Here is a 24,329-nt window from a genome sequence, read left to right as displayed (position 1 = left end):
TGAACATAACGGAACGATAAAATGACATGGAGATGAAGAAAACTGGGACAGTTTCTTATTTTTCCTACATTTTGTCAGATTTATACCATAAACAGAGCTCACTGGAAGTTGTCATCGCATGTTTTCAAACATCTTCCTGGTCTGTGATGTAAGTGTGAATAGAGATTATACCAGGTACAGTGAAAATGGGAGTTGAGAAGAAAATGGCGTCTTGAAAATAGGTGATTAAAGATGATTCAAACATGCATGAATCACTACATGTACAACTTTGTGTGAGAAAATGAGAAAGTAACAGTTATAACATTGTTAAAAGCTCAGAAATGTTGCAGAACAGGTCTGAACTCTAAGTAATGCGATATGACATCAGTATAATTAAGTGTAGTTATTTTTAGTGCAGCTCTTGCTCTTCCTCGGCGCTCCTCTTCTCCGTCTCTCACTGGGAGCTCTGCTATCAGTGACGGCATCACCATAAAGCGCAGGTGGAGAGGGGGTAGAGGTATCCCACACTAGGCAGGTGGTCTCCGGCATAGCGGGGGGAGCCGGCACGCACTTACTCGTGTGCACAGCAGGGGGCGTTGGCACTCGTACCGATACTTGAAAGTAGTTAGGAAGCACATTTGAATACATAATAATATAAGAACATTCAAGGGCTCAGAGTCAGAAGGGGTTGGTGGTATGAGACTCAAAATATTCCAAACTGAAACTGCCTTAATTTTATTTTTACATTTTTGATGAACAGATCATGGTCTGAGTGTTCCAAATGGGAAGTGAGGAAGAAGGGGCTTCTGACTCTGGATCTAATTGCCTTTAAATACAAAAATAAAAAATATAAATGCCCCCCTCTCTCTGTAACTGCTGCTGTGAGTCTCGTCATTTTAGTCTTCAAATGTTTATATTAACCTTCTCTACGTAATCCTGGTGTTTTTATTTTGCTTTTTTTTGTCCATAAATACATTCCTAATATGAAATTCACCCTGATGACTGGCAGCCTCAATGAGCTTCATTTGACTGGAGTTGGTGACATCACACTTACTTCTTTACGTGTGTGAAACTGATATTCTGAACAAATATAATAGTACAGGGCCTTAGTTATCAATCACTTATCTGCTTCTACTACCAATATTACTACAGGCTAATAATACTATTTCCACTACTACCACTACTGCTATTACTTCAGGCCACTACCATTACCACTACTACTACTACTACTACTACTACTACTACTACTACTACTACTACTACTGCGAGCTGGGACCATCTTGCTGTGCAGTGGGCATGCTAACCACTAGAGCTGAGTATCATGAAGAAGTTGCCGATACTATACATATCTTGATGTGTTGGGAAGATTACTTTTAAAATGTATTCCCCTACAGATTACAGATTACATATCCCAAAATGTAGTTTGTAACGTAATCCATTAAATTACTTAAAGTGAGTAACGTAATCTGAATACTTTGGATTACTTGATATTGTCCTGCTTTTTAAAACTACATGAATGTAACAAACCACATCCTGAAAATTCATGTTTGTTCTCTTCAAATTGTCTGTTGAGCCCAAGTCTCCATGAACAGACAAAGACAAAGATGTTTTATCTTACTAAAAGACAATAAAAAATCCAGTCTTTTCTTAACCAAATTAAAAATACTATTGATAGAGAAATGTTTTTTATATGAGATCACTGCTGCCTGAAATTATGTTCATCCTACTGTTAGTGTCACATTGTGTAGTCCTGGTTTTAGTCCTGGTTGTAGTCCTGATTTGATGTTAGTCCTGATTTTAGTCCTGAAATATGATGACTGAAAAAGTAACTGTAACTGAATGCATTTACTCATAAGTTGTACTCTGGTTATGTAACGGCGGTACTTGTAATCTGTTACTCCCCAACACTGCACATAGGCCACCATTCGATACATATCTCAATGCAGCGAGCTTTCGATTCGATACAATATATTTCAAATTGATTCGATATGGTTCAGTAAAAAATAAAAAATAAATGATGTTTGTGATACTAAAAGTCTTTGTTAAACCACTTCTTGTGCAAAGTTCATATGAAACACAAACATTTAAATCCTCAAAACAGTGAAATCTCAAATTGTTCCTCTAAACAAGCAACACAACAAAATCATTTAGGAAAATATACCAAAAAGTATAGTGATACACATTTAACGATACAATATATCAATATTTTGATATTTTTAATCACTTTGCTACTCACTGATAAAACATGGACACAGACTGAAGTGCAAACAACTATGTACTCAGGATCATTTACCACCATTTTATACCATACCACTACTACTACTACTACTACTACTACCACTACTACTACTACTAGGCTACTGATACTATCGGATATTGGTTCCAAGATATCGTTTCACCTGATTTTGGTTTTAGTTTATAAACTGGTATGATAAGATTTACTGGCCAATGTTCCCAAAATGTCTCATAATATTAAACTATTTTTACAAATCTGTTGTGTAATTATTTTGAATGATAAATAACAGAACAAAACACAAAACTCTGTCCTGTTATCGGTTGAAAACGGACACGGGCAGATGCTTAAAGCCAAACATCAGTATCAGAGGAGAAAATGCTGCAAACCACTCTGCCACTCACTGATAAACAAGGACACAGACTGCAGTACCAGTGTGGTGTAGGATTTTACCCCGCGGTGAGGTGACCCCAGGGTCAGAATCCTCTTATCTTATGTTGACCCCCCTATGAAAATCTATATTTTATTAATAAAGAACTTGAATTCTATTAAAAAAAACAAAAAAAAACTTTGAATATTAACACTATATCTGCAAATGAAAACATATTGACATATTTAAAAGTGTTTTTGAAGAACTCAGATGCATTTTTTATGTCGATTATAACTTTTGAATGTTAAAAATGACTTATTATTTAAACATATTTGACGGAAAATGAGAGAAGTAGTTATTAATGAGTTTGGTAATCAAAGTGATGTATAATGATTTGGAATCTTGTTCCAAATAGACAGAGATGATCAGTTGAGTAGTTAAATAGATGACTATAGTAATCTGACCCCCCAATATGTTTATTATAATATGTTTATTATAACACAACATGACTAAATTCAAGGTCATTATTCTTACAAACCATTGCCTAAATTGACATTATGATGAAAGATTATCTGAACAGAGCAAACTAAAAAACATAACAATGTAAAATACAATATAAAAAGGGACAAGATTACTATGTCTATGCAATTTTAACAATACGTTACATTTACACAAAATACCAAGTCGTTCTCCATCAAAACATTCCTTAAAATACCTTAAAAGAAAGTGAATATGTAGCAATATATAATAAAAGTCAATGACATGAGAAATAATGATCAGATAAGTAACTACTAAAGAAAAAAGTAAGGAGAGTCCAAATCCTATGGGGGGGTCACTTTACTATAGCGCTGTGTTCACCCCAGGGACAATGTACTATGGGGGTCAAAATACTCACACTGACATAGTACAAACAAACCAGGTCATAACTGACACACTGTACTACCACTACTAATACTCAGTACTACTATTCAACAACTACTTGGACTAACACCGGTATCATATTTTCTACTTCTACTGGTACTTTTTGAGATGCTAACCACTCTGCCACTCTCTTATAAACAGGAGTGAGAGTGCAGTGCTGCTGTAGTCCAAACAAACAAACGGGAAACAGACGATGCCCGTGGACACTTGTCAGGAGAGTCGCCTCCATCGTTCAGCGCTGTCAGCCCGTCCCCCAGTCCCATCCTTAAAGAGAGGCATCGTTTAGGCTCCGTCCGGGCGCTCCCTGCAGATAAATGGGTTAAGCGGCAGACGTGCGCGTGCCGATACGCCGTGGTGTTGTTGCGGTAACTAACGGCGACCGTGCATGCTAGCACTCAATCATGCTACGCTTAAGGGGGGAGGATGTTTACAATCGGGGATTAGACTGAAGACTGGATCGTTTGAAAGGACATCAGAACGCTGCTGTGTGAAGGTTGAGTCTGCGGCAAATCGCACTGGACTTGTGTACGAGTTCTGTATCTGATTTTTTTAGTCAAATTTGTTTTGCCCCAGTACATATATAATTTGTATAAACAGCTCTTGAGATCAAAATAAGTCTGCTGTGTACAGTAAGTAACTGTGAAGCATTCAGGAAGTGAGTGGTTAGCATGCTAGTTGTTGATAAACTAGTTCTGTTTTTCACATTTTTAAGACAGTAAACATCAGGTACAGCTCCTTTAACACATGTTTGAGTAATATATATTGATGCGGTCTCACCCTCTATAATTCAAAGTCATTGGTTCCACTGCATGATGTCATCAGGTGGAAGTGCTCCTCTGTATTTTAGATTTTGTATCAATAGCCACTATTTATCTTTTATACAATAGTGTTAGTTTTATGTTAGGAAATATTTTTTTTTATTTTAATGCCGACTGTCACAAATATGCAACAACCTTTTTGCATTCCCCCACTGTCAGTTCTTGCCTATGCAGGACCTTCCTAGAACCTTTGGCAAGCACTTGTTTGGAGTTGTCTATTTTTTTTTTATTTTATTTTATTATTTTTTTTGCTATAGTCAAATTAATAATAATTAATAATCTAAATTTAATTAAAAAAACAAAAAACTAAAAAAACTAAAAACCTTACCATCTGCTTAAAGGCAATAACGAATAACACATCAGTTTTCTATAGCGCTTTTTTGGACACTCAAATACGCTTTACAGAGCATTATTCATTCACTTCAGTTAAACTACTACTGTAGCCACAGCTGCCCTGGAGCAGACTGACAGAAGCGAGGCTGCCATTCTGCACCATCGGCCCCTCTGACCACCACCACACACACCACTTTCATACTAGGCACCTGATTTTCCCAGTGTCTTCCATCCTGGAATCACACCGCCAACCTGTGGATCAGTGGATCTGACGCCCAACCAGTGATGTTTATGACATGAATGGGAAACAAACGCTCTTCATGACCACTTCATGACGTCATAAGGTGGAACAGAGCATTTTGAGCTTTTACCATGTAGACAGACTCATAATAAAAGATAATAATAAAACGTGTAAATGAAACAAACCACAACTCCAGGTGTGTTTTTGAGGAGGGAACATTATAACATGGTTCAAAACTCACACGAGTCACTTTTGAGTGATCTAGGACACTGAACAGTAAGTTCACAGTCAAAACTATAGAAATCAAAATAGATTCAACCAAATATTTACTGAATGACGAGGACTGAAGCCAGTGGTATCGAGTTTTCTGCTACTTGCTTTTGTTTTTTTTTAGTTTAAATACCGTTATTAACCATATAAACATTTCTTTTGTATTCTTTAACTGCTATGATTGATAATTTGTAGCTAATATCATCAAAATTCCCTCAAAATTCTCTGGGGGTGTGATGCTAACTGGGGGCACTGCTCTGTCTGAAACTCTGTTACTCAAGATAGACTTTAATCTGAGCTTTTATTGACATACTCAGTTGGAGCTACAGGACCATGAACGCTCGGACTACAGGCTCCTGAAAATGTGTCGTTTAAATCCATTTTGTAATTTCTCTTGGATTATCAGACATTTTTAAACATTTTTGTCCACGTTTGCTGATGTGTTCATTTTGTCACCATGGTAACTCCTGAATATTCCACCAATAAAGACACATGTAGAACACACCAACGTGATACCGCCTCAAAGTTTCAACCAGACGTTAACATTTTGTCAGAATGACTTCAAACATGCGCAAACAGAGAAACATATAGTCCATGTTTATGAGCCGGAACGTTGCAAAGACTTAAAATACATCTCCCACGTTAATATTAATTCTCCGTAATCAACTGATCAAAGCGTAAACATCTATAGGCCCTTTACATTTAACAACAGGGGCCCCACAAATCAGGCTCCACGCATACATCACACAGTGTAAACAAGAGACACATAAGCCGGATAATGCCCAGCTGTAATCAGGCCTATATGAGACAATGCTAATTATGCTAATGAGGAGATTCGTTTAGCTCATTAATGCAGTACAGCAAATCCTTCTGAGTCAACATGCACTTTTGTGTTTTTCCCTCCGCTCAACTGCAAGTGTGGTCCCTATAAGACCAGCTATAAAAATAACTTCTTTTAACATGATGTATTTCTGTTTTCTTTGTGGTGATGTGGAGAAACGATCATATTTCCACTTAAAGATGGAGTATTACACTTCTGTGAGGGATTAATTAACCCTTCCAGGCCGACAGTATCCTATACGGTCACTGGGAATATGATATATTATAACCGCACAGAACTTTCCAACCATAAAAGATAGAAACTTACTTTTGTTTCCTTCAGAAGCTGAGAGTTACGTCAAAAAGCAGAAAGACGTTTGGAAAGATGTGATGAGAGCTTTTGGTGTAGTTCCTGACACTGGGCTCACCGACTGCCGGACATAACGGAGCGCTACAATGACATGTTTTCCGCCAAACTCATGCGCTCCGTCCATTTTGATTGGTTCAAACTTTGCCAAAGAGTGTAGTGAGTCAAAATGGTCGATGCTCTGTGTTTGTAACAATTGAAATTGTCGCTCTAAGTGCAGATATTTCTCAAATAAATGGAAAATTACACATCTTGGTCTGTGTAATTGTAGCCTGATTCATCAGCCGGTTTCACTTGGTAGAAACCGTCTGACCTCGCAGTGTTAGAATTCGTTCACTCGATAGTAGGTGGGTACTTTTTTTATTTAACCAATCGCTACTATTTGGTCGTGATGTATGTAATGCATCTCTAACGGCACAAACTGGTATATTAAGCTTTTCCCAAATCCCGTAGGAAGAAGGACAATAACGTCTTTCCCCTTGATAAAATTCACCAAACATTCTCTTTGTTCCAGATTTAAATCCTCGATTGACAACACTGAATATATGACTCTTCTCTGATTGGCTGGTGCCCGAACTCACACTTCCAGGGTTTTTGCAAACCGTCTAGTGTATTCTGATTCCTGATCTAGTCACTGGAGAGAAATGAAATTGAGCAGAGGCACTAGGTGGCGCCAGCCTGACTAGTGTAATTGTGCATCTTTTGCTGTTTTCATTTTCAGGTTTCTTTGAGGCCAAGTGTCTAAATCCAAATGTAATAAACCCCATGGAAATACAGAAAGTGATGTGTCTCTGTGTCCTGGACCTGACTCCAGTTGTTTCCATGACTGACACCAGGAAAGTCATGGGGCCATTGCACTTTTTTTGTTTTTTTTGTTTGTTTGTTTGTTTGTTTTGAGGCAATAAGGAGATTTTGAGTTTACTATTTTGCACTTTTGTAGTTAAGGTGCTAAATTAAGATTTTTTTTTTATGTCCAAAAAGGTGTTTATATATATTTGCTGTGTGTTTGTATGGAGGAGTGTGAATTTTATTTTCAGTTTTTTCATTTGCATTTCTGGTCCTGCAGCTTTTATTACAGCCAAATGACACAACGAACAGCAGCAGATTGTGAAATAACAGGTTGTGCTGAAAATAAAAGATGTATAATACTTCATTAGGGTGTAAAAGGGGGGATTTTAATAGCAAAAAAAAAATAAAAAAATCAGGCAACGACAAATGTACTAAAATTGCCCTTAGGTCTAGAAATGTTAACTGCTAACACATCACATACTCTGAAAATGATATATTCGCTAAAAATGACGTATTAACATGTTTCGACATCGTTTTGAGTCTCTCCTCTCTTTGCTCCCTGGTTTAAGTCACTCCCCCTTCAGAGCGCTATCATAACACAATCTGCGTGTGTCCGGTTAATGAAACTGCTGCACATCACATCAGGTTTGTGAAGCTGTTGTGTACAGTTTTGTATCATGTTTTTGTGTATTTATGGAGAATTGTCGTGTGGGAGCATGAGTGACATAGGCTTGTGGGCGGAGCCTTGTACAGAATCTTTCTGCTAACTAACATGCATGAATGACGTCTAAAATCTCTTCAGACATGTTTTGGATGAACAATATACCAGGGTAAAAATGCGTGATAGTTATTATACAATACTCATCATTTCAAATTCATACACATCTGAAAAATATATATAATAAACTAGTTGTATTACAGTATATTTCTAATTAGGGCCTAGTTTGCCTGACCAGCCAGTTCTTTCTACATTCTGTTTGATTCAACCAACCACAGCTGCTAATTTGCAAGTGTCTCTCAAATGCGGAAGACCTCTCCTCTCCAAAATTCTTGATTCAAACGGACATGATCAAAAGGCTGGCTCCACACGGGAGGCTGTATAATGTCTGCGGCGAGGAGCAGCAGAGGAGAGGAGGGGAGAGGAGGGGAGAGGAGGGGAGAGGAGAGGAGGGGAGAGGAGGGGAGAGGAGGGAGAGAGGGAGAGAGAGGAGGAGAGGAGGAGGGGAGAGGAGAGGAGAGGAGGAGGAGGGGAGAGGAGGGAGAGGAGAGGAGGGGAGAGAGGAGAGGAGGGAGAGGAGAGGAGGGGAGAGGAGGGGAGAGGAGAGGAGAGGAGAGGAGGGGAGAGGAGAGGAGGGGAGAGGAGGGGAGAGGAGAGGGAGAGGAGAGGAGGGGGAGAGGAGGGGAGGAGAGGAGAGGAGGGGAGAGGGAGAGGAGAGGAGGGGAGAGGAGAGGAGAGGGAGAGGAGGGAGAGAGGAGAGGAGGGAGAGAGGAGAGGGAGAGGAGGGAGGGAGAGAGGGAGAGGAGAGGAGAGGAGGGGAGAGGAGGGGAGAGGAGAGGGGAGAGGAGAGGAGAGGGAGAGGAGAGAGGAGAGGAGAGGAGAGGAGGGGAGGAGGAGGGGAGAGGGGGAGAGGAGAGGAGAGGAGGGGAGAGGAGGGGAGAGGAGGGGAGAGGAGAGGAGAGGAGGGGAGGGGAGAGAGAGGAGGGGAGAGGGAGGGAGGGGAGAGGAGGAGAGGAGAGGGAGAGGAGAGGAGAGGAGGGGAGAGGAGGGGAGAGGAGGGAGAGAGGGGAGGGAGAGAGGGGAGGGAGGGAGAGGAGGGGAGAGGAGGGAGAGGAGGGGAGCGTGCTCTGTGCCTCCTGGATAAAGGAGCTTTGTTTCATCTGCCTCCAAGACACCAGGGGGCTCTCTCACTCTAACACACACATACATACACACATGCACATTGGGTTTCCAAGCTTCCTGTGGACATTACGTTGGCATTCATTTCCTGCACACTGATCCAAAGTCAAGATGCACCGATCCAGCTTTTTCAGTTTCGATACCGATTTCAGTGCTCCAGCTCATGGTTCAGTATCAGGGCAGGTCTGATCCCAGTGTGCCGTTTTCTGAAGCTAAAACCTTGAACATGTGAGACAGACTCTACTTTGACTCTGTTTAAATCCAGGTTCTGTTCAGCTGCATATGACTGCACTCTTCTCTCTCATTTCATGTCTCACTCGATTTTTTTAAATTACATGATGATTATTTATGTTGTGATTTGTTTGTATTATGGTTTTAATGTATTGTGTATTCTGTAAAGTACTCTGAATTACTTTGTGTACGAATTGTGCGCTCAATCTACGTTCCACCCCTCACCTGTGGTCATGAACTTTGGGAAATGACCCAAAGGACAAGATCACGGATACAAGCGACTGAAACGAGTTCCTCCGCAGGGTGTCTGTGGAGGAACTCAGCTGCAGAGTATCAAAAGAATTATTTAAACTGCCCAGCCATCACACTCTTCAACACCTCATTCAAGCACAGCCGTAGCTTGCCCATGGGAACAACAACAGTATGCATGCACACACTGGAACTGGAACTGAACCTAAAACTTTCTAGTTCAGGGGTTGGCAATCCACGGCTCCAGAGCTGCATGTGGCTCTTTCATCCTTCTGTTGTGGCTCCTTGTGACTTTGGAAAATAAATAATGAGTATTTAATTCTAATGTATTAATATTTGTGTGTTTTAAATGTCATTCTAAATTTGTAGATAATGGTAATCGCATAACATTAAAATACAACGTTTAAAATATTTTTGCCGCTCAAAATATGCGTCGCAGCTGCCGACATGCGACACCCGGCACAGATCTTGCAGCCCGGATTTACCGGCACCTGCACCAGCAGCACCATTTACTGAGTTCTTTTGCTGAGTTTAGGTAAATGATGGATAAATACAAGAACACAGAAGCACACGGCATTTTTGGTTCATTGCGGGTGACTAATTTAAGTTTGGATTTTTATTTGAGGACTCAAATATATATTGAGTATTTCATTTGAAAGTAAGCATCAACCAAGTGTCTTTTTTCAGTTCAAAATGTTTTTGTTACAATCAGAAATAAAATTCTGTGTTCTCTGTAACATTTTATTGATGTCATAAATGCAACACACGATTGTCTTTTATACAGAGCACACAGGTAAAAAAAATAATAATAATGATCTGCAGTGTTCTCATTTTAGATGTCAAAAGGGTTTAGTTTGGTGGGGGGGGGGGTTGTTTTGTTTTTTTGTTTGTTTTTTTTTTCTGTGGAGACTCCAAATGGCTCTTTGAGTGTTTAAAGTTGCCGACACCTGTTCTAGTTGGAGGACAACGGCTCTTCCTCCTACACCACCGTTTACCTCATAGTATCTCATAGTATTTCATAGTATTTCATAGTATGCAATATTAATGTGAGTCGTGCTTGTGATCAAAGAATGACAGTACAGAGAAGACGACCCACCAGTGTTTGTGTTGTATCTCTGGAAATAGACCAGAAAATATAAGGATTAGTACAAATATATTCTAAAAAAAACACACGCTGAAGTAAACAAGTTGAAAATAATGTGGAATGTTGTTTTATGACGGATTTGACGAGGTTTCAGTCGTGGAAGTGCACATTCGGTGGCAGATAACACAGTAAAGTTATAGTGAGTTTGGGATGAGGCTTAAACCAAATGCACAAGTAAAGTGGTGACTGACACATTTGAAAGTACATTTTTAAATTATTATTTCTGTTTTGATTGGTTTGTTGTAAGATTTGAATGAATTTCCTATTCTGTAAACACTTTGAATTACTTTGCGTATGAATTGTGCTGTACAAAAACTTTCCGTGCCTACAATTGTGTCATATGGCGCTTAATTTGGTTTGTTTCTAAGTTCAACAAGTTTGACTGTCATTATTGATCAGAAAGCAGAATGAGCCTCACAGTCTCAAACCTAAAATGGCGCTCTCTGCTCTGAATGGTCTCTACCTAAAGCCCAAAACTTTCAAACTCCGTACACCTTCACTAGAATAATTTGGATCATTTCAGCCCCAAAATAATCATTTTCTACTGAACTAAAGGTAAAGTTAGCTATTAACTTCAAAACTACTGTGACTATCATGACATCACAAGGTGGAACAGAGCATTTGGAGCTTTGAAGATGTAGACAGACTAATAATAAAGGTCTGAACTTGTGTGAATTAAACAAAACACAACCCCAGATCTGTTTTTAAGGAGGTAACAACATTTTAACCTGACTAAACGCTGACAAGAGTCACTTTTGTGTAATGTACTTGGTTTGCACGGTGGCAGACTCTCCTCTCGAAAAGTTCCGCAGTGCACTTTTAAACCATCTTTTCTTTCTATACATGCTATTCCCAAACCCGTCTTTAGCTCAGCCAATTTACTGTGTCTGATCCTCCACCCCCGGACCCTCCCCCTCTCGCTTTAAGTTGTTATTACTAGCGCTCAAGTGTGACAGTGAAATTATGTGTGAAATGACTGCCATTGGACTCCCCGCCAAGGCTCGGACTTCTTTAATACTGTTTAAATCTAAAAATGCGGTCTGGGATTTGTACAGGGAAGACTGGAGTGAGAAGCTGTGACCTGTGGGTGCTGTCTGCTTTTCTGTTTGGTTCTTACCTGTTTCCAAATCGATGTTTGTGCTGGTTTTATTTGGCTGCACATGCAGTTTTCTTTAGCTCTATAAATAGTCATGAGCTGATATTGACACATAGCAGCAAGAGAAAGGTATTGTATTTGGAAACTAGCGCTGTGCTAAAAATTGATCAGTAGATCGTGATCTCAAATTTGGCTGATCTCGATAATAAGGCATGTGCATTTTAATTGACAGGTCTACAGCTAATCATGTAACAGTTCGAGCGTGAGGAGCTGACGAGGATTTACGTTGTTTCGTTAACAAGATTCTCGCTGTTTTTCGCTGACAAAATTTCTAAACTTCCATGAGCTAAAGTGAATTTTCCATGACTTTACAGCACCTACATGTGTAGAATTGATCAGACTTTTAGGACTAAATATGAAATGTGAACTCTTTCCACTCACCTTATGGTTTGGTATTATAGTTTTTTAACATTCAAAATCCTGTCAGTGCATTTATTGTCGACTCTTTTAAACAAAAGGTGCAGACGTTCACAAATTAATCAAATAATCAGAACAGCCTCATGAGAACTTAACAGAACGCTGGAGTTCTGTGAAAGAGATACTAAATTTCCATGACTTATCCAGGACTTCCATGACCGTAGGAACCCTGTGTTAAGCCTGAGCCACAGTGTGTCTCTTTGTCTCCTCACGTGTCCAAGTTTTTACTCAAATCTGCACAATTTGACTAAAAGTACAACGTCTCCTTCCCTCTGCCTGTGTGTGCGTCTGCCTGTGTGTGCGTCTGCCTGTGTGTGCGTCCGCCTGTGTGTGCGTCCGCCTGTGTGTGCGTCCGCCTGTGTGTGCGTCTGCCTGTGTGTGCCTTTCTCTGCTCCTCACCTTTTCTCCTGTGGTACTTCTGTGGAATTATTAGTTCTATCCTGACACTCTGACCTTTATGCCTGAAGTCCACGTCTATATTTTCCATAAGATGGAAGAAGATACAACTATTCGTGATTTAATTTTTTTTTTTCCCCATATCGCCCAGCCCTATAGGCAACGCTCTTTTCTGATCACTTCTTTTTATATTAAAGGTCCAAAGTTACACAAAATTGACTCTTGTGAGAATGTTGTTACTTCCTCAAAAACAGACCTGGAGTTGTTTTTTTGTTTCATTCACAAATGTTTGAGTCACTCGTTTATACTCATAACTCGTCTACATCTCCAAAGCTCAAAATGTTCTGTTCTACCTTGTGATGTCATGAAGTGGTAGTTTTCAGCTTTAACACGGTAGCCGCAGGGTCTTAAAAGTCTTGAAAAGGTCTTTAAATTTCATGTTCTCAAATTAAGGCCTTAAAAAAGTATTAAATTATGTTTTCCAAGTCTTATTTTTTTTCACAAAGGTCTTAAATTGCTTTAGCCTGTTTTCTTGTGTACGCAACCGGTCTGCAGTGCGATGTTAAATAGAGGGAGGAAAAAAACCAAAACAACGTGAAATCAAGTAACGTGAATGAATGTTTAATTTGGAGTATCCGCAAACAATATTTTGGTTTCTGGCGCTGGAAGCAATGACGAAACAATCAGTAGAGTGGAGGAAGTCGTTGGATGGATCATAGAGAAGTGTCGGTTTACTCCGCAGTGGCTCTTACGCTGCGTTCACACTGCAGCCTGAAGTGACCCAAATCAGATTTTTTCACCCCTGTGTGACCTGTATCTGATCTTTAATGACTTTCTGAATGACACAGATCCGATTTTTTCAAATGCGACCCAGGACACTTGGATATGTGCTCCTAAAACCCATACATATCTGATCTTTTGACCTGCGACTTCAGTCTGAACGGTCAGGTCACATTCATCCCACCTACAAGTCAGGCTCGGTGTCTAGTCAATGGAGGGAAAGCGAGGTTAGAGAGTTTATTCATATTTGGGGGGGATCGCTGTATTCAGGACAAACTGGAGGGGTCTTATTGGAACCGGGCGTTTTTTTGAAATGACTGTCAAAGAAATGGTCGAGCGAAAATAAACAGTCCGTGAGCCAAATACAAGCAAACAAACAAACAAAGCGGCCGTGGACGAATAACCTGTCCATTTTACGAAAAACTGGACCGTATTTTGGGAGACAAGCCCAGCGTTTAGGCGACTTCTGTAAACACTGAGAACACTCGCTGCATGTGACGTCGTCGTGTCCTCCAATGCACATGCGGAACACTTATGGGGAGTTTAAAGTTCACACTGGAGATCACATACAAGTCACATTAATTGGAAACGTGAACGGCCTCGCAAAAAAATCAGATTTCCCCAAAAAATCTGAATTGAGCATTAAGCCCTAGAGATTCTAGATATAGTAGTTTGTTGGTCATTATTAGAATTGGATCTGTTTTTCCCCCCACATAACTGATGCAATGTTGGTCTTAATTTTAATTTCCGTGGTCTTAAAAAGGTCTTTAAAAAGTCTTGGGGTCGTGAAACCTGGGGACACCCTGTTTAACCTTTTATCTTTATCGTTTTACCTTTAGTTCAGTAGAGATCAGACAATTCCAGGTCTAAAGTCATCCAAATGATTCAAGTGAAGGTTTATGGAGTTTAAAAACACAGTAGAGCATTTCCGGTATGAGCACATGACATCACAAGTTGGAACAGCGTGTGCAGGGGTTGTGTTTTAAACATGTGAATGAAACAAAAGACATCACGGTGAATAATGAGGATGCAAGGATGATTTTTACTATCTGGCAACTACTAGGAGGCTAACACACACTCCCTGATTAACGAACAATGCAGTGCTTTCTAATTAAATACCAATAAACACATTTTGCTCAAATACTTGGGGAAAAAATCAGATGGCGGCTGTTAAACTGTCAGAATAGTTTACAGTGTCTTCTGCCCAATTTTCTTGTAAGTACCTTTATCATGTGCACATACCGCGCACAGTCGACGAATGTTTTATTTCACATGGATATTCTGGTGGTCTCTCTAGCTGTGCAGTGCTCTGGTTCAAAGGCACAACGACAGGAGAGGATGTGTATGTGCCTGTGTTTGAAATAAAGCAGGACAGATCCCAGCAGACGGCCTCTCAATGCGCACAAATTCAGGCTTTTGTCACAATGTGTAGCACAGTTCACGTCAGCGTCTAAAGCTGCAATGTGGGACTTTGCTGACGAGGGCTCTGTCGCCTGCTGGTTCCCATGGAGATCTTGCTTTACCTGGAATCTTTCAAAGTATGAAAGTACGCATCCTTATCTCCATGGAGACTATAGGTGATGCCAAGTTTATTGCTATACTGTGGAACATTCAAGGTAAAGCAATGAAGATAAGCAGGTGACGGACGACTCACACCACTCAAACATGATGCTAAAATGTAGTTTATTAAATATTTTGAGCTCAGGCGTTTTAAAGTAACCTGTCTCACGGCAGAGTGATGTGTGTAGTGCTCTGGGATGGCTCTCACTGAAAGAGATTGGAAAACAGTGAATACTTGAATCTGATTGGTGGAAGCATCTTTTCCCAGTTGAGAGAAAAACACAGACATCTTCCATGTCCACAAATGCACAAGTGCTTCTTTAGTCTGCTTTAAAGGGCCCATCTCATTGAAAATCAACTTTTCAGAGCTTTCTACCTTCTAAGAGTGATGTGTGGGCCTTGTATATGTCGCCAAAGTGGTTTTTAGATTGATTTGGTGTTTTTTTTTAACAAATTGCAGTGTATTTCTGCCACCCTCCCACGTGACAACGAACTAAAGCTGCTTCAATGATGACATGGCAGATACACCCATGACACGTTTGACGTATCAGAAAGCACTTTGCACCCACCCCCGTCCCCTGCTTCACCACCTCCGCCCGCCTTCACCCCGCATCTTCTGACAGTTCCCACATGAACACCAAAACAAAAGCGACAACATAAGCTCATTGTTCTACACTGCAGTGAACATGATATAATAAGTTGATCTACTAGTGTTTATTTTATTTATTATTATTTATTTATTTTACCAATCAGTAATATTCAGCTGATGTGGACGCGGTGCTTGAGCTTCGTGCTCCTCAAAGTCCTCGTCTGATTCCGGGTCCAACACATGCGGCTGAACACGCTGTATCTCCATGATGAATAAAAGTTTATTCCTACCACTATCAGGGTGCACTGTGCCTGTCTCCCCCTCCCTCCCTGAGATGGCGGAGGAAGGGCGGCTCACTTGTCGCCTATGTCACGTTTGGAGGGTGGAGCCTGTGCTTTCTCAGGACGGGCGGGGGGAGGAGCAGTAGTCGTCCTTTCATAGTTCCTGGTCTGTGACTGTCTCCAAGAAATCAGTAAGATTTCAGAACTATTGTGTAATGGATGTTCCAAAACCCAAACTGTGCTTGTTTATGTGCAGAAGATACAATGTGAAAAGAGTTATTTTACATGATATGGGCCCTTGAAAATAAAATAGGCTAAATTCTGTCTGTTGGCGTTGCCATGTTTGTTTTGGTTCATCTGGGCGCTGCTCTGTGATTGGTCGCCAACCACGTGTCAGGACCTATTGCACCATCGGATGCCAAGATAGATTTTCATGAGTTTGTGAACTCACAAATATTAGAGAATCCATCCTGATGTGTTTATTCTATTCCCTCACAGTATATAGGACAGGGTTAAGGGGTTGATTCTGGCCAGTAGTAATTGTTTTTGTTTTATGTGGATAGGCCCAGTAATTACAGAGATAAGAATCATAAACCAGGTCAACAAATCTACATCTGACAGTTCAACAGCAAACTCCACCTGAGAGCTCTTTTAAACCATCAGGATTCTATAATATTTGACACACACATATATATATATATATATATTATATATTATTTTATATTATATAATATATATATATATTATATATTATATATAATATATATAATATATAAACATATTTGTCACATCAACACAACCTTATGTGAAATTTGTGTTTATGTTGCGGAAATCATTATTCATTTCAAAGTGCTTTTTTTTTTTTGATAGGGCCATATTTCAGACAGAAATATGACCCTATGAATCACTGGATTGGGTCACACATACTGGTCGCCACTACCATCCCAGCTCCAACCAATTAGTGCTTTTATTGTGTTTTATTGTGTCCTTTGGCATATGTACAGTGTGAAAATATTAGCAATGACAAAAAATAAATAAGTAAGTGAAGCTATTCTGCTCCAGAAGAACACGTACACTGCAACCAGCCAGCAGCTCACTAAATAGAATGATCCTCGCTCTTTGACAGCAGCAAGCAGCTATTTTAAAACCCCCACAGATAATAAAAACGCAGGTGAAGGATTGTCAGGTGTCGCCGTGGAGACGAGATAAAGCCCCGCATATCGCTCAGGTTTTGTTCTGCTCCTGACTCCTGGACGGGCGCAGGCTTCCATAGCTCACCCGTCCAATCGAACACAGCGGCTAACATGTAGCGCCCAAAGCACCGTATCCATCAGCGGTGTCCCCGAGGCGCACGGGCCGGGCGGCTAATGGCACGTGAAATAGACAGAGATGTAGTCAAGTCAGAGCTCAAGGCAGAAAAGCTCAAACTGAAAAGAAAGAGAAATGAGCAAAAATGTCAAACTGGGACCAAGTAGCCAATATCTGGGATTCAGAATGATGAAAAATAAGGACTGTTGCCATAGCGATTAGCAACAAATTTTTATTTTTTATTTTTTTATATATTTTGAATGAGAAGAAGTGCTCAAAATGTTGCAGCCTGAAGTGACCCAAATCTGATTTTTTGGCCCCTATGTTCCTGTATCTGATCTTTTCATGACAGTCTGAACCACACAGATCCAATTTTTTCAAATGCGACCCAGGACACTTGTATATGTGCTCCTAAAACTGATACATATCTGATCTTTTGACATGTGACTTCAATCAAGGCACATTCATCCACCTACACATATCACACGGTGGACTTGACTATGCCAAAGGGGTTGGCTATTGTGCGGTAACAAGCACCTGTTGCAAGCCAATACAGCCCAACACCGACCCGTTTGCTCATGGAAATAGGCTGCCGAAGATGTGTTTCCTCCCACGCTCACAAATGTACACAAACATTCTTCTCGTCATACAAAAATTGTAAATGAACTCACTGAAGCGAAGCACATCACTACCCCACCACTCTTGGTTATGTCTCCACATCCACACGTTCCTTTCATCGGACTGTCCCACAAAACTCCACGGCCAAAAACCTCGTCCTTCTCAATCTCCTCCTTAAAACAAGTAAGTTGTTCATGTTCTGGCTCCGGTACGAGAGGAACTTTAAAATCTCCAGGTGCTCAATGCTGCGTCCATGTTTGGACAACTTCCGTAAACACAGAGCACGCTCGCTGAGGTTGACGTCGTCGTGCCTCCAGTGCACATGCGGGACACTTTTGGCCCGTTTAATGTTCACACTGGAGATCACACACAAGTCGCATTAATTTGGAAATGTGAACAACCTCGCAAAAACGAAAAGATTTCACTTTCAAAAAAAATCTGAATTGAGCATTAAGCCCTGCAGTCTGAATGTAGCCCACCAGGGGTTACTATGATGCACACATTAGCAAACACTGTCACACAGGCTCTGTTCACACCAAACCCTGGGATCTAAAATTGGCCGCCCATTCAAGTCTATAGGTCAAGCTCAATGGTGCATGTCTCCAGATTAGGGCACATCTGGTGGGCTCCTGTAACACATAATCACTTTGACCAATCAAAGCGAGAGGAGCTAGAGCGGAGCCGGAGCTAACGATTAAAAAGCTGTTTTTAAAACAACAGAAGATTTTTGAGTTGAGAAAAAAGTCTATGATCTAAAAATTGCCACAAAATCTGACATTTGATAAAGTTGTAGGTGACAGACAAACACGAGCAGTTTGTGTTTGCATTGCGTTCTATGAGAAACATCTTTTCTGGGCCGGAGGATTTTTTCACTGTAGCATCAGTGAGTGTCACTACGTCAACTGGAGACAGATACAAGCAGCAACAGCCTCCAGTTATTTGAATAGATCCATGATTCACGCTTACGTCACAAACCAGGAAGACGTTTGGAAACATGAAATGACATCTTCCAGCGGGTTCTGTTCACTGTAGTAACTCTGACTAAATCTAGGAAAAATAAGAACATGTCCCAGTTTTCTTCATCTCCATGTCACTGTAGCATTCCTTTATGTTCAGATAATCAACAATTACAACCACACCTCAGTTTTCATCATTTATCCACACAGTGTCAGTGACTGAAAAACTGTTAGAAGAGAGAGACTTGTTTAACAGCACAAATCAGCTCTCCTGTTGTCGTTCCAGCTACGTCAGTTCTTTATAGTCAGATAGTGTTAAAACAATTCTCAGATTAGGTTAACTTATGTAACAGAGCTTCAGACAAAGCAGTGCTTCTAGTTAGCTTCAACATTCAACATTGTAGAATTGGATGATGTCATAATGTCAGATGGAGGACAGTTAATATCAAATACCAGAAACCATAATACATCTTGTTTATGTGATTCTACAGAAGCCCTGAGAGGCAAGAGAAGAAGAAAAAAGAGGCTGGTCATTTGGGCTCTATTTTCTAAGATGATGCAGCTGAAAAAAAAAAAAAGCAGTATATGCCTGGGCCTGAGCACTTTGAGTGCCACTCCATGAAGCAAACACGAGCAAAGACAAAAAACTCATCTACCTTAAAACTCAGACTCCAGCCCCGTCACATGATGGTGCAGCCCTTTGACACATAAGCTAAACAGGAGCACATCAACAAAGTACAACAGCACAACTAAAGTACAAGAAAAAAACAGCGTCTTATGCCTGTAGTGTGATCAGTGATGTATTGAGTTTACTTCTCATATTACTCATAAAAGAGAACTCAAAAGTAAAACTCGTGAAAACACTGTATTCAGATAGAATGAATTCACAAATAACCAGGAGAAGGTGAGTTTTGAATCCCGGCCTCCCACGTCTTAATGGTTTGCCGGCGCTGAAGTTTGGTATTTACAGGAATATACTGGGACAACACAGGTTCTGAGTGGTGTTTTTTTTTTTTTTTTTTTTTTTTTTTTTATCAGCCATATCAACAGTGGAAAAAAAACACAAGAGAAAAAAATTTAGATTTTTGATTTTGATGATTTTTTTTTTTAAGAAAAACAACATTTTTGTAGATTTTTTAGAAAACAGAGCCCAAATGACCTGCCTTTTTTTTTTTTCCTCTTGCCTCTCAGGGCTTCTGTATCATGCTGAGGAACATTTCAAGCCTATTTTCGTCTTCCAGTTTGTATAACTTTTGCACTACTGCTGTCTTTGTACTTCTCTGTTGCAACACTGACATTTCTCTCTATCCAAAGCAGCGTGGGTTAGCGGTCGAGCTGCGGTGGTATAGGGAGCGCTCGCTAAAACGAGGCTGGTGTGATCCCACTATGAGCAAGCGTGCCGCTGTGGCATCACTTCAAACGGTGGCCACGCTGAGCTGACCTACTTACCGCACTGTATCCCTCCGCACTCCACACTCGTACAGTGGAGCTGCAACTGTGCAACTATAGACGGGTATTTTTTAGGAGAAATATAGGACACAAATATCCACTTCAACTGAATTCAAGAGAGCGCGTTTATTTAAAGGAACTGTTTCAAATTATTTCACTGTTTCGCACCAGTACAGTGTGTCGTAGTCAAAAACAGACGGCTGTATGCATCTAATTATAAAGCATTTTTATCAGCGGTGAATAGGGTGACCAGAGTTTCAAAATCAAAAACTGTGACACCCCTGGTTTCTACGTCCGTGAAGTTGGCCCTAATCAAACACACACCTACACAAAAACTCTGTCATCGCTTCAAAAAGTTTTGTCTGTGCTGTCTTAGTTTTTGAGATATTCACAATTTTTTTGTAGGTCAAATTAGGGTCAGCCAGCCCCCAGGAAGCTTCAAAATGCTCTAACACAACCCAAAATTGTGTCTGTCGTTTGTGTTTTGTTTGTGCTGCAAAAAGTTTCATTTGCACTATTATGGTTCTAAAGATATTAGCAATTTTATTTTTGGCCGATGACTTTTCCACAGCCTGAGATCTTCACTAGTTTTGTTAAAGCCGCTGCCGTCACCTGAGCGGAATTGACATTATATAATATCTGCAAAAATAATAAGTACTGTATTTTTTAGACTATAAGTCGCTCTGGAGTATAAGTTGCACCAGCCAAAAAATGTGTAATGAAGAAGAAAAAAAAACATTTATAAGTTGCACCTGACTGTAAGTTGCACATTTTGGGGGACAGGATGGTATCGGTTGTCCAGGCTTTGTCGAGCCATTCAATGACTTCCAGGAAAGGTGTATGGCGCACCCTCCCGGTTGTCGTGAAGCTGTGTTCTCCATCCTTGCTTTCCGCCAGTCGCTCACAAGTTTCTAACTCACTCTGAACTTCTTTACTGCTGCTCCATTACCATTATCGTCTGAATATTTCACTACTTGCAGCAGGACAGTGGGTGACAGTGGTACAGTAGTAGCAGATACTGGCACACAGCGCCCTCTCATGGCTGTCAGTGTGAAAATTTTAATATATAAGTCACACTGGAGTATAAGTCGCAAGAAACACCCAAACCATGAAAAAAGTGCCACTTATTTTAGAAATATACTCGCACAAATAAAAATTGTCACAGCACAAACAAAATACAAACACTTCATAAAAGTTTCTGCTGTTTTGAGAGTAACATTTTGAGGGGCTGGAAGACGTCATCGGTCCAAAATAAAACAGCTGATATCTTAAGATCCAGAATCGCACAAACCAAACAGCTGACTCCATTTTGGCGTTTTAGAGCATTTTGAAGCTTCCTGACTGACCCCAATTTAACCTATAAAAGAATTGTTAATATCTCCAAAACTAAAACATTTTGCAGCACAAACAATTGACATAGTTTGATGGGGCCAACTTCACGCAGGTTCGGTTTGTAGGTTCCATGCTGCTATTCCAACATGCCGCTATTTAGACTTTTGATGTCTAATTGTCGGAACATTATTTTTCGAGCGTCCCACTACATTATTTCTTTTCATTGTCAGAGTAGCGTCACTTTACTACTTTTCAAACATTCCACTTTTCCGACATGAATAATATGAATGTGGAAGCCTATTATACTTTGTGCTTCCATATTTCATAAGATGCTTAGGCCGGTACAAAGCGATAGTAAAGTACAAATACAACAAGGACACAAGGATGTTTATGTGTGAGTATGACATGTAGTGAAACTTCAGTTGTGCCTGTCCTGTGCTGAGGTGTGTATATTTGTTGGGGGGTTATGAAGTTGGCTGCTGTTTGTGTCGGTTTTGTGCGTGACTTGATAGTTGTTGAGATTAAGAACATCGAAGAACAGCGAGAGACACAATCGGGTAGACTAATGCAACTTTCCAAAAAAAATAAAAAGACGTGTCAGAATAGCGATACTAAAAAGTGTCAGAAAATTGTCACTGTCTAAATAGCAAAATGTCGGAATGAAAGGATGTCGGAACACGCAGTGGACCCCAGTATAGTCACATTTTCTTTGTGTTTTGGACATTTTTAAGCAGCTTTTCTGTATTTTACCTCAATAAATGACAGTTTATGTCTCTCTTTACTGTTGCAGGGATCAAATTTGTCAAAAATAGGGACACATGGGACATTTCTTGTATAAAACTCGGACAAATCGGTGGTGTTGTATAAATCTGCTGGGACAGGGGACACGGGGCTCAAAACTGGGACTGTCCCGGGGAAATAGGGACGTCTGGTCACCCTAGCTGTGAACCAGGAAATAATGCCGGTGCGCTGTTAGCATGCTAGTTGTTGTTAACATTTCCGTGATGGCAAAAGTGCTTATAAACTCACTGTGGTAAAGAATAAGAGCGCTCAGAATATGTTAGGACATGAACTGGCTAGAGATTGCTGTAGGTCCTAGGAGCTTGAACTGGTCATTCAAAATACTAGGTCTGTATATATGACTAGAAAATTGATATTGGAACAAAAAAAATCAAATAGATGTTTTCAAAATGCAGTTGTTTGTTATTACGCATTTGTGTTGGACGGCCAAACCTCCGTCTTACAAGATTATCTGTGTGTATTACATTTGTCTGTAATCTACATATAGATTTACATGGGTTGAAAGAGCAGTGTAGGCAGACAGGACAAGTTCTCATGCCACAGGGTCTCGCTATTTAATTTACCACCAGATTGCGCATACTTGAAGAAAATGATCATGTCATTTTGTGGGATTTTAATTCCATGTGCTCCTATTTGGCTTGGAGATACGGTTGAGTGCTTGTGAGTCATGTTTTGAGAAGCCTTCATTAGCCTTAGTTCAGAAAATTGTGAGCAGAACCACACAATTTATTGACTACAAATTAAGTCAAAATCTCCTTCTGTCTTGATCTCATGGGCCTAATATTGTGTCTCCTCTTCAGTCAAATCAAATCAAAATCACTTGATTTGTTCCAAAGGAGCAATTGAAGAACATTGAGCCTTAAGATACAATCATAATAGAAAACTCAGAAGTCTCAACTTCTTCAAAGGTCAACAGGTAGAGCAGGGGTCTCCGACCTGTAGCTCAGGAGCTACAAGTAGCTCTTCATCCCCTTCCAAGTAGGTCCCCGAGGGATTTATGAATTAGACATATTGTGTTGAATAACCGAATTTTGATGAATTAAATGGCTCTTACCATTATGCATGTATCATTTTGATGCCTAACGTACACTACTATGGATAATGCTTTATGTTTTATAGGCATCTGACTGTACTTCATCTAAGGCCGTGGCTCTTATATTTACTCCATTTCTTGTGTCTGCTAAAACCAGTAGATCTCTACTCGCATTCTCTTTTTGTAAAGGTAGCTCACCAGAGGAAAAAGGTTGGAGACTGCTGAGGAAGAGTCAGCAGATCCAGTGTCAGGGCTATATGAGGAGAGGAGCAGTCCACTGGACAAAAGTGTCCCTCATTCAATGTCCTGCAGCATCACAGCAGCCTCCAGGGGGAGGCTATTTTAAACCTTATCATCAGAATGAAATTCAAATCATACATCAGAATCCATGTGGTCAGAGATTTGTAGCCAGAACTGTATTGTAGGTAAATGCCTCTGACTGGTCTCATTACAGTTTATGGACCACAGCAGGACAGCATCTTCTAAGCCTGTCTTTCACCCCACTTTGTTCTGCCATATTTGGTGTAGAAAGCCTGTGGCATTGTTGTAAGAAGTCTGTAACATTTCAAAGCAAGCTGTTTAGCATAGTCACACATTCCAATAGCCTTTAAAAGTTTAGTGTGCCAGTCAACCACAACTATGGCAACCATCATGGGCCTAATATTGTCACATCTTGTGAGAATTGTGTCTGGTCCTCCACAGCGTCCTACATTAACAGCAGTTTGCAGTAAAACAACATATTCGCCCTTACAGTACCTATATTGACGTCTCTCTCTGTGTGCTCTCCACAGGGTTCCTCAGCACAGGAGACCAGTCGGCCAAAGGGAACTACGGGCTTCTGGACCAGATCCAAGCTCTGCGTTGGCTGAACGAGAACATCGGTCACTTTGGAGGAGACCCCGAGAGGATCACCATCTTTGGGTCTGGAGCGGGGGCGTCCTGTGTCAACCTGCTCATCCTCTCACACCACTCAGAAGGTAAACTCTAATCTA

The 24,329-nt window shown here is 40.5% G+C and overlaps 1 protein-coding gene across 9 annotated transcripts in view; it reads left to right on the top strand.

Moving 5' to 3' along the window:
• nlgn2a (neuroligin 2a) overlaps positions 1 to 24,329 on the top strand; it is a 217,168-nt gene that overhangs the window by 169,345 nt on the left and 23,494 nt on the right. For all 9 annotated transcript variants that reach the window (XM_020922258.2, XM_055156355.1, XM_055156354.1 and 6 more), the window contains one exon: positions 24,129 to 24,314. In XM_020922258.2, coding sequence (XP_020777917.1) covers positions 24,129 to 24,314 — 186 coding nt within the window. The remainder of the gene's footprint in view (positions 1 to 24,128; positions 24,315 to 24,329) is intronic.

Source organism: Boleophthalmus pectinirostris, unplaced genomic scaffold (assembly GCF_026225935.1).
Source record: "Boleophthalmus pectinirostris isolate CB_2022bp ecotype Guang Dong unplaced genomic scaffold, ASM2622593v1 HiC_scaffold_20, whole genome shotgun sequence".
NCBI classification, from domain to species: Eukaryota; Metazoa; Chordata; class Actinopteri; order Gobiiformes; family Gobiidae; genus Boleophthalmus; species Boleophthalmus pectinirostris.
The sequence above is the reverse complement of the archived record's forward strand: the minus strand, read 5'-3'. Positions and strand labels throughout refer to the sequence as shown.